A 10,602-nucleotide genomic window follows, 5' to 3' on the forward strand; every position below is an offset into this window, starting at 1 on the left:
ACACCGCTGTTGAAATCTGCATGACCTCCTTTGAGTATTCTCGGCGGCATCTCTCATGAACTCATTCGATTTGAATCAGCCAGTGGCTCCACAAGATCTCAGCCGAACTTGATAATAATTCTGGTGAGGTCGCGTTGACAGGAAGGCATTCGTACGGATGATGAGTTTTCCTCCTTCGGTTTCATATTACGGGCGATGTCGTGAGTTGAGTCGCGAATATGAGTCACCCTCAATCGCGAGCTATCATAGAGCTGCAGCGCTGAAATTTAATGCACTGCAGCTACTAATAGCGGATATTTGATCCACCGATTTTAGCACCTCACATATCTCTCACATCATTGCTGCAGCTCATAATATCATCACATACAAGTCTAAGAAAGCAAACCCTCGAAAACCACGCTCTACTTTACACCACGTAGACGAGTATTGAGACTCATCAGTCATAATGGCAACGGTACACACCTCCGTCCCGGAGGGTCTCATCCCTCTCCTGGAATCCCACCTCCCAAACTCCCTCGTCCTCCTCCGCCGCCTCCAATTCACCCGCTTCAAAGACGGCATGCGCCCAACAGCCCGCATCATCCTAGCTTCAGACGCACCACTCCCTTCTAGTGCCTCGCAACAAGATGCCGATGCATCAGGTCAAGAGCCACGGAACTTCTGCGCAGCATACCTCGACTTCGGCAGCACCAAAGAAACCCAACTCTTCATGTACTCAACAGTCGAAAACGCCCCCAACAAAATTCTCGCGGACGCGGACAAGAAAACAGCCGAATCCCAAATCGCAGCAGTCCTCGATGCTGTAACACAAGTGAGCAAACAACAACCAGACAATAGAACGCTTCCCGGTGCATGCCTCGCCGGAACCCTCGCCACACCCACGCGGGACGCCATGCTCCGAGCCGGCGTGCGCGTGACACCTCGCCAGGACTACGAGTATGAGAAATGGCTGTTCCGCGTCGATGAGATTCCGGATTTCGAGGATTGTGTGACGTTGCCCGAGGGAGCTACATGGGGCCCGGCAACGGAGAGGGACTGTGAGATTGTGATTTCCAGGACGGATATTCCGCGTCAAGTGTGAGTTCTTGTCGGCCTCCCTGTGTCTTTGTTTTTTGTCAAGTTGTTTTGGAACTTGTCAGAGATGGACACAATGGCTGACAACTAGATAGAAAGACGTTGATGTCGTGGCCCAGTTTGTTTCTCAAACTAGAGGATGGAACGCCTATCGCATGGTCATTCCTCGGTGAGTTTTTCGATCCGTTCTAGATACGCAAGGCGTCTTACATTCATCGCTCCCGCCACGATCTGTTTACATACATCACCCACCGCTCCTCGGCAGCATCATAACTCTCTGACTCCTGCTTAGGCACCGATGCATCGTTATCAAGTCTCCACTGCGAGGTAAGTTGTGCAAAATACCCAAACCCAACACGAAGAGAATACTTGAATACTCTTCATTCATGATCTTTCAGTCTAACACAAGACCCCGCTCAGCCACCTTACCGACAGAGAGGCTACGCAAAGGCTCTGGCGTCGAAGTTGATCAAGAGAGGTACGAGCGAGTACGGCGCCGATGGTTGGGCGTCCGCCGACGTGGCGCCGTATAACACGGGGAGCAAAAAGATGTGCCAGAGTCTCGGTGGGAGACATACCTGGAACGTTTCGTGGTGAGTCGTTCCGTTTCCTGCGTAGTAACATGGTTTATCTAACGGTGAAGCGGCTAGGAATGTCATTCATCTTCACGAGGTATAGACGAAGATGTGAAGGAAATCGATCTAGAAGTTTGCTTCATAGTCCAATCACCTTGTAGATGTATATATCAGCCACCTTATAAATTGCGTTGATGTAAGGTAGTCAAAGATTTTCCTAGACAACCTGATTGGTAGACAGAAACTGCGATTGTTTCCAACGGTATCGACCATTGTTGCGCAGTGATGTCGCAGACATTATTCGCGAAATAGTCAGTAAAGAGAAAAGGTAATGGGTAATATAACATTATTTTTTGCGTTTTCCCGTGATGCGCTTTACTCCGAAAAGACTGCCAGCTCCAAGAATCAAGTCTTTTGGCTTTTTGCACCTCATTTCTTCACCAAACCCGCTCCGGTCCCCAAGAGCACCCGCATCCCATTGAAAAAAACTCGAATCCTCAACTCCGGTACAATCCCGCCGGTGACAGCTGTTTGATAACCCATCTCTACCGCCACAACCTCCCAATCTTTCCTCCCTCGGAGATGCACGGTAGTGGGGTCCCCGGCTCGTTGACAGCTCCAGGTTCCCACTAAGCTAAACCGGATGAACGGTTGTGGTGGGGTGGCATGTCTCGGTCAGAACCTAAGAGTATTGCCAACCAACCCCATCCGGATCTGCAACGGGTGTGGAAGATGCCGCCCTCAACAAGAAAATTTTGCCCATGTCGCGATGAGCGCCATGCAGCGCGCGCGCACAAACGGTAACCGTCGAGAGCCGAGACTCCATCCGTGAGTCACCCGTGGGCGAACGCTCCGGTCCACCCCTCCTCATCCCATCTCTCCCGTCCCATTCAACCCCGCACTGGGATAGCGTACAGCTTCCCAAGGTAGGTCGGTCGGTCGGTCGCAACTTAGAAGTCGGCACCGGGAAGGTGGTAGAGCTTCTGAACGTCGTGCAGCATCTTCTCGTGATCAATCTCCAGGTCCTTGAGGAGACCGTCGTTGAAACCAAAGACCCAGCCGTGGACAATGGGGAACTTGTTCTTGGCGTACGACTGCTGGATAGCAGCCGTCTTGATGACGTTGCGGCACTGCTCGAGAACGTTGAGCTCGACGAGCCGATCGTAGCGAGCATCCTCCTCCTTGATGGCGTCGAGCTCAGCCTCGTGCAGGCGGTAGACGTCGCGGATGTTACGCAGCCAGGGGTTGAGCAGACCGAGGTCCTTGGGAGTCATGGCGGCCTTAACACCTCCGCATCCGTAGTGGCCACAGACGACGATGTGCTTGACCTTGAGGTGGCGGACGGCATAGTTAATGACGCTCATGACGTTGAGGTCAATGTTATTGACCATGTTGGCAATGTTGCGGTGGATGAAGGCTTCACCGGGCTCGAGGCCGGTGATTTGCTCGGCGGGGATGCGCGAATCGCTGCATCCGATCCAGAGGTACTCGGGAGCTTGGCCCTGGGACAGGCTGACGAAGAAGTTGGGGTCCTGCTTCTTCTTCTCCTCGGCCCATTTGCGGTTGTTCTCGAAGACGCGGTCGTGCGTCTGTTTGAGGTACTTCTCAATGTCGCTTTCGGCCATCTTGCGGTCGGGTCTGATAGAAGGAGGAGTAGACGATGACGATGATGGCGGTGCGCGTTGATAGGCGATGTGGGAGAAGCTGGAGGTACGGTGGTTGTTTAGGTGTTGATGCTGAGATCCAAAGGTGGTGTTGGTGAATCTGAGAAGAGGACGTGAAGGTTGCGCAGGGGAGGAGAAGAGGCGGGAAGGGAGGGAGCGCGGGAATGGGCTTGCTTTAAACATTAGAGGGGATTTATTTATGGAAAGATCGAGAGAGGAGAGTGCGAAGCTAATGGAGGAGTCCTAATGGAGGATGTAGCTCGGTGTTTGCTGCAGGTAAGCGGACCTTTGAGCTGGCGGGCGGGCGTGGAGGTTGTCAGATCGGAGCAATGGCAGCCAAGGAAACCCAAGATGAAGGAAATGTCGCACCTTTCCTTCTTCCCACGGAAGATTTGTTGGGAAGCTCCGGCGATCGCGCACCGTTGGCGGCTGCACGCGCTGCCGCTAGTTACCAGAGGGCCACAGAGACCACAGAGGAACCACAAAGACGTCACTGCGCACCTCAGCGTTCAGGACGGTGTCGCGGACGGTGCGTGGACGGTGCGGCCTCCTTCTCGATAGTCCGGCGCTCCGGGCGGGTTGTTGGGGTGACGGGCAGGCTAATTGCTGTTCAACTTGGGTCAAGATCATCGTGGATGGGGACCTCAGCCACGGTGGATGACTCAATTTCTCAATAGGAGTACAGTGCAAAAGGGAAAAGAGCCGGGGGAGAAATGTTAATGCCGGCAGATGCGATGGCAATCTTGGCGAAACGGATGAGCAAAGGTTGATGATCTAGCTTCTGATTGTACATGTACCCAGAGGCAAGGAGCAACGGGACGGGAATGATCGATCTCAGATGGCTAGATCTGATTGATTATCTTCCACTTAGCCTCGAGTACCTTGTGATGGGATGCAGAGCAGCGATGATCCCGCCAGGCTACAGAGCAATGGCCACACAAGTTTCAACCATCTCGACTGCTAAGTTTCAACTGCCACTCTCGATCTCTTGGCTTATAAGACCCGACGGGATAGTATCCGGCCTATACTCCAGCCACGGCGGCCAATTCTCCTTACCTAGGCTGGCCTCCATTGAGTCTTTCAGCCGCGGTTGGCATGTGCAGATACCGGGTCATCTTCCGAGTTTGCTTGAGGCAGACAGAGAAATATACACTCGCAGGCTACTTCCCGGCTGGCCAAGCCTAGCCGCGCATCAGTGCGGCATGATCCCGAAAACCCGGCACAACGGCCCCCGAAGAATGCCCGGGTGTCTCCACAAATTCCGATGACCCGGCACCAAATGGCACCGGCAGTTGCCCCTCTTGGCCCGGTCGCCAACCCGTTCCATCTGAAGCATCAACTCGCTTCGCCAGAGAAATCCCATCAAAGTGCCGAACCTTGCAGATGATACCCCCCATTTCCTCAAAACTCAACGGGTCGCCGCGGACGTGTGAACGAGCGCATCAAGGGGACCCAGCGGGGTGTGCAAGCGCCAGGACCTCCATGGGCACAGTGCCGACTCATGTTACCGTCCTCCCTTTCTCACTCAAATCCCTCTGAGCAGCTCAAGCCCCAACGGTCCCCGGAATTTGGGCCATCACGACGGCACGCAACCAACACGCCCAAGGGTCTCGCCAACAGAGCCACTCTGCGCACCCGGTCTGATCACTCAGTCCGGTGAGAAAAGAGACTGCTTCTCGCTCTTGAAACCGGAACCAGGGGGGAACCCCTGCATTGTCAGTGTGCCGGCGCCGGTAAGCTTGTTGCCTTTCTCGGCCGACGCCACCACTTGTTCGTCTTGTCATCCACCAAGAGCCTCACAGAGCTACGGGCACATCCTTCGATCCTAGGCGGTTAGTAGTTGCTGTCACGATGAAAGACGGCAGCATGTACGGCAGCCAAAGAACCACCACCGAGACGTTGAGAACTTGAGAACCCAAAAGATGTTCACTGCCTAGAGTGACAGAACATTGAAGATGAAGTACTTCACCTTACTCGCAGCCCGCTTGCCACGAAGTTTCCTGGCTGCATTGCAGGTCGCTCAGGTTGAAGGCAAACTCATCACCGTTTCAAGACGAGGAAACAAGGCGTCCCGTGAGCGCAAGTCACGCATGATAAGCAGTCGTCGCATTCTTGCATACCAATTTCCAGTGCTGATTCCTGGTACATAACCATGGGCAATCCCTCACTTACGTTCCCTGACTTTGACTTGCTCCTCGAGTGAATTTTCATTTCCTTCATAGATGCCACCAGTTGGCACGTTATAATAATACAACCTTCGTTCTGGTTAACGAGTCTTTTCTCTGGTATACGAATAAAGTCATGGTCGCTTTGGACTTCTCAAGAGGCCTCGGCCTGGCCGCCACAGTCTTGGCTGTATCACAAGCAATCAACGCCGCCATCCTTCCTCGGCAGAGCAATGATGCCCTTCGACCTTGGGTGACGGTCCAAGCCGACGGCGCAGCCAAGACCATCACCCCGACCGTCAACGACGGCAAGACCACGTCTGCCTTCACGGGCAGCTCTACTCTCCCCACGGCCGATGCCAACGGCGCCGGGTCCTTCCTTTCGTGCAACCAGGCTGCGGGAGCCAGCGGCGTCAACCAGCCCTTTTGCTCTCCCAAGGCTGACACTAAGGTTGATGGAGGCAAGACCTATTGGAGTAAGCACCTCCTCCACAAAGTGAATTCGACTTGCAAACAAACACTAACGGGATCTAGTAACATGGGACACCAGTCTCTTCCCCTTGCCCAATACAATGGTTCAAGTTCAGGGTGACTACGGCGTCACAAACGCCATCGACTCAGGCCACGGCTTTACCTCCCAAATGCTCCCCGCATCCCAAGGCCACTTCGCCTGGGCAGCGGTAGGTTACAACATGGCCGCCAACGAATCTCTCACCGTCCAAATCTTCCTCGCCCTCCCGCAGACCAACGGCTCCATCACCGCCCGTCACCCAGGAGCCAAGGTCAGCATCGTCAACCGGCCACAAAACGACAACAGCAACCAGAGACGCCGCGGACCCAACGTGTTTGGTATCGTTCTCCCCATCGTCTTTGGCGTGCTTTCACTGGTCGGCATCGGCTGGTTCGTGTGGTGGTACGGCCGCAGAAAGGGCATGTTCTCCTCCCGCGGCGGAGGCTACGGTGTCGGCAAGAGCCGTGGCCAGAGAACGGCTGACGTCAAGATTGGGCTTGGAGACAATGCGTTCTCGTCGCCTGATCGGGGTGTTGAAATGATGCCGCCCCCGCCGAGACCGCCTCCGCCTTCGGAGGGTAATGTCTTCCGTAACGAGATGAGTAGGCAAGAGAGAAACGAGAGGGCGCAGACCATGATGTGAGACTATAATTGTTACCACTGAAAGAATGACAGACACACAGATTGTATGGCTATCAGCTTGACACACATTCACTTAGTTCTGCTTGAGGTGTGAATGGGCGGCAAACTAAATCTTAATTCAACATAATAATACCCATATCCAAAAAGAACAACCAGATAATTACCCAAGAAAATCATTGAAGATGTTCCATAAAGCAAAACTTGCATTCGAAAGACATAATAGTGAAGTGAGAGCCTGGTTCATCATGGATCATCTTCAAAATTTGAGTTCGAGGCCAGCGACAGGGGAACATTCGCTACTAAACGCTTTCATGTTGCATCTTGCGGTTATGTCTCAAAGGATCAATCTATGCTCACCACCAACGCCGCAGAGCCAAGATGTATGAGAGTAACAAACAAAGATTCAAAGTACTTTCCCAAGGTGATTCAATCACTCGTCTCATATGGAAAATTTCTAATGCAGAAAGCCGAGGTGGGCTATGGGAATCATCACCCAAATCGATGCTGGAGATCTCACCGAGCCCTTTCTACGGTGAACGATTCACCGAAACCAAAAGAAGACTGGCGCACTTTCGAGGGTGGATACGATGGCGGGCTTGACGGTCCACTCAGAGGCTTCCAAAAACCACTGAGAGATGCCGATAGGCACAGACCACCCCAGGGTTAACAAACCCCAATCACCCGGGAGGACCCACCCACCGGAAATTCTGACAGCGCATTTCGAATTCCGTGTAGTCTGCCGCGATCGACTTTGTGAACTTTTTCTCTCTTCTTGACCCCGTCCGTTACAGCATCGACTAACCCGACCGTCAACCACCCCACGACAACAGTCAAGATGTCCGCCGCCCTGAACAAGATCGCTGCCAACAGCCCCTCGCGGGCCAACCCCTCCGAGCTGGAGCAGAACATTGCCCAGGCTCTGTACGACCTCGAGAGCAACACCGCCGACCTCAAGGTCGCCCTCCGCCCTCTGCAGATCGTCTCTGCCCGCGAGGTGAGAACTACCTGAAAGCGACAATCCCAAAGCCCTGAAGACTTCCGAACCCGCGAATTCTCCGGAATCGAAAATCCTGTTCCCAGCCGCCACGGAAATTTAAGCACGAAGAGCCACGAACATGGGCAACACCCCACCCAATTGACGAGCGCGGTGCGAAGCAATGGAATCCCCGAAGCCTTTTTCTCGATTGAAACACATCAGGATTGAAGAGGACTAAAGGGAAAGAAGTTGCTGGTATTGGCATCGCGCGTTCCAGTCTTGGGAGGTGCCCATCGCTGGTATCTTCAGCTTCACCGTGGCGGCGGAGATTTGAACGCTGAAAAGAATGATAATCTCAGGAACAGGACGGGAAGCGGTCCAAGGCATCGTCCTGGAGCTCGCATGCTGACTTGTGATCTTCCTATAGATCGAGGTCGGCCACGGCAAGAAGGCTATTGCCATCTTTGTCCCCGTTCCTTCCCTGCAGGGCTTCCACCGCGTCCAACAGCGGTAAGTTTCTCCCTCTCTCTTTTCCCAGACCTACTCTGTCCAATATTAAGACCATTCCTAGCCTCACCCGTGAGCTCGAGAAGAAGTTCTCCGACCGCCACGTCCTGATCCTGGCCTCCCGCCGCATCCTGCCCCGCCCCAAGCGCTCCGCCCGCTCCCGCAACAACCAGACCCAGAAGCGCCCCCGCTCCCGCACTCTCACCGCCGTCCACGACGCCATCCTCACCGACCTCGTCTACCCCGTCGAGATCGTCGGCAAGCGCCTCCGCACCAAGGAGGACGGCTCCAAGCTCCTCAAGGTCATCCTCGACGAGAAGGAACGCGGCGGTGTTGACTACCGCCTCGACACCTACTCCGAGGTCTACCGCAAGCTTACCGGCCGCGGTGTCACCTTCGAGTTCCCCCAGTCTGGCTCCGCCGAGTACTAGATTATCGTATCTAGTGTCTTGCGCATTGGGCGGGTGTTTGGTGAAAAATCAAAAAAGGAATTATGGTCAATGATGGGTTTGGCATTTAGTCTGCTGCAATGAAGGCATGGCAATGACTGGTTGATCAAAAGGGTCTGGCGTCTACAGGGATATAAACTTGGGCGATTCCATTACAGGCTGCCCAAAAAATGCATATACCAAAACACTTGACCGCTCCTTCTTAACTATCTGTTCCCGTCTCTTCGTGATTATGTCCATTGTGCTTGAAGCCATTGCCTATTATATAAAGGAATTGGGGGTATCATTTTTCATTTGACATTAGTCTAGTCCTGGTTGATGCGTCCAACTCCCAAGACACACCAGTAGGCCAGCTCCCTCTTTTCCCTCGCCTCCTTCTCCCTGCTTGTCGCAGTACCGACGTCGCCTTGAGCTTCCGTCTCCCACTCAATGCGCACAAACATGGGTATCTCCAACACATCCTCGTCCTCCCGCAAAGCACTATCACCACCTGGCTGCTGCTCAAGCCTCAACGAAGCCGGCACGACCTCCAGCACGATGCTCACCCAGTTGCGGCCGCGCTCGTAAATCTTGCCCACCTCAGCCTGCTGCATCCCGCCCTCTTCCCCTCTCCTGCGCTCCTTATCGCCGTCATCCTTGAGGGCATCGTCCCACATGTCCGTGTTGGCATCAATCTCGAACTGCGGGCACAGCACCGTCACGGTGCTGGCGAACCGCCCAGGCGTGCTTGACGGGGTGGCCAGCGACACCTTGACCGTCTCGAAGATGGGGTTCTTGAAGGTCAGGAGATACTGCACGGGCTTGAGTGGCGTAAGCCACAGTTCCTGGGGTATCGGCGGCCGAGCGGTCGAGGGGAGGTTCTGGACCTCCGACTGCAGCGGTCGGATGGTGATTGTGGGGATGTAGCTGCCGGCCACGAGGCGGATGCGGAACCGGGTGTTGGAGATCTTTGCTTCCGGCTTGCTGATGATGTGTCTGCACAGCGGGCATCTCTTGGATCGCTTGGTTCTGAGGAGATAGGGGATGGGCCGGAGCTGGTCACGGAAGCGTACGTGGTCTTGCTGTAGGCAATTCTGGGCTAGAGTCGTTGTGTCGTCGGGATGCGTATGTCTGAGTTTCTCAATCTCTTTCGACTCGTCCAGGTCGGTGGTCTTCAAGCCCTCGTCAGGACTGACGGCCTCCCTCATGATCTGCACCTTACCGCGAGCCTGTTTATTGCCAAAGTTGTTCCCAGTGTATAGACTCATGATGCGTGAGAGTGAGCCAGGCGAGTTGAGGCCTAGATCACCTAGTGATGATAGCCCACCCGCTGAGGGGTTCGAGCCGGCCATCTGGTTCTGGTAGAAGGACTTGAGCTGCGCAAACTGCAGTTCGGCATCCATGTCCTCCGGGTTCAAGTGGTATTCCCCATTGCTCTCCTTTTTCCTCTCCTTGTGCTCCTTGGGAGTCAGCTTGGGCTGGCCTCCATTCTGCAGCTTGGCCAACTGCCCGTGGATGCCATTGGGTCGGTCGAATTTGACTCCGATTTCGGTTGAGCTCCAGTTACAGTATGAACATGACAGCACGTAGGAAGCGCCCTGAGGAGCCGTTCCATCAGCCGTGAGAAGGTTGCTCTCGGGCGGAGTATCGAGAGCCGTAACAGCGAGGGGACCAACGCAGACGGGACATTGGAAGCAGCTTCGTGTGCACCTGCGATAGTGTTAGCCAACGCCGGAACTCTCAACCAAAGCAAACCCTGCGCATACCTGTTGCCTTCGCTTTTGAGGTTGCTGCTTGGGACCTCAAACAAGCAATTGGGGCAGTAGTAGGTGACAATCTCCTCATTGACGCATCGCGGGCACCGAATTTGGTGACAGTCTTCGCAGTACATCAGATGCTCCAAAGGATAAAGACTGAAGTTGGCGCGCGGGGCGCGCGGGTCGAATGTCCGCTCATCGTCCTCTGGGCTTCCCGGCGTTGACGACCCGTCCTCGCTGGACTGGTGAGTTTCGGAGCAGGGGCAGCGGATGTAGGTGTAGGGGGTTAGAGGTGCCATTTTC

At 54.4% G+C, this 10,602-nt stretch overlaps 6 protein-coding genes across 6 annotated transcripts; 4 read left to right on the top strand and 2 right to left on the bottom strand.

Annotated features, from left to right (window-relative positions):
* Positions 1 to 445: 445 nt before the first annotated feature.
* Positions 446 to 1,752, top strand: CCOS01_12349 (acetyltransferase; the record flags this gene model as incomplete). Its single annotated transcript, XM_060460498.1, has 5 exons — positions 446 to 1,077; positions 1,170 to 1,243; positions 1,367 to 1,401; positions 1,495 to 1,667; positions 1,725 to 1,752. 5 exons carry the CDS (start codon positions 446 to 448, stop codon positions 1,750 to 1,752), a joined length of 942 nt encoding a protein of 313 aa, XP_060308546.1.
* Positions 1,753 to 2,599: 847 nt separating this feature from the next.
* CCOS01_12350 (carbonic anhydrase) lies at positions 2,600 to 3,496 on the bottom strand (the record flags this gene model as incomplete). Its single annotated transcript, XM_060460499.1, has 1 exon — positions 2,600 to 3,496. One exon carries the CDS (start codon positions 3,494 to 3,496, stop codon positions 2,600 to 2,602), a length of 897 nt encoding a protein of 298 aa, XP_060308547.1.
* Positions 3,497 to 4,552: 1,056 nt separating this feature from the next.
* On the top strand, positions 4,553 to 4,852 carry CCOS01_12351 (uncharacterized protein; the record flags this gene model as incomplete). The annotated part of the gene is made up of 1 exon (XM_060460500.1): positions 4,553 to 4,852. A coding segment is annotated over one exon (300 nt), but the record flags the coding sequence as incomplete, so codon positions are not given.
* A 762-nt stretch (positions 4,853 to 5,614) lies between these two features.
* On the top strand, positions 5,615 to 6,632 carry CCOS01_12352 (uncharacterized protein; the record flags this gene model as incomplete). The annotated part of the gene is made up of 2 exons (XM_060460501.1): positions 5,615 to 5,954; positions 6,013 to 6,632. The coding sequence occupies 2 exons, from the start codon at positions 5,615 to 5,617 to the stop codon at positions 6,630 to 6,632; spliced, it is 960 nt and encodes a 319-aa protein (XP_060308549.1).
* An 834-nt stretch (positions 6,633 to 7,466) lies between these two features.
* On the top strand, positions 7,467 to 8,545 carry CCOS01_12353 (40S ribosomal protein S7; the record flags this gene model as incomplete). Its single annotated transcript, XM_060460502.1, has 3 exons — positions 7,467 to 7,625; positions 8,035 to 8,117; positions 8,179 to 8,545. 3 exons carry the CDS (start codon positions 7,467 to 7,469, stop codon positions 8,543 to 8,545), a joined length of 609 nt encoding a protein of 202 aa, XP_060308550.1.
* A 323-nt stretch (positions 8,546 to 8,868) lies between these two features.
* On the bottom strand, positions 8,869 to 10,598 carry CCOS01_12354 (dynactin p62 family protein; the record flags this gene model as incomplete). The annotated part of the gene is made up of 2 exons (XM_060460503.1): positions 8,869 to 10,252; positions 10,309 to 10,598. 2 exons carry the CDS (start codon positions 10,596 to 10,598, stop codon positions 8,869 to 8,871), a joined length of 1,674 nt encoding a protein of 557 aa, XP_060308551.1.
* Between the last annotated feature and the right edge of the window lie 4 nt (positions 10,599 to 10,602).

The sequence above is a fragment of the Colletotrichum costaricense genome, assembly GCF_030867565.1.
Source record: "Colletotrichum costaricense strain IMI 309622 chromosome Unknown Scaffold_15.1, whole genome shotgun sequence".
Taxonomy (NCBI): Eukaryota; Fungi; Ascomycota; class Sordariomycetes; order Glomerellales; family Glomerellaceae; genus Colletotrichum; species Colletotrichum costaricense.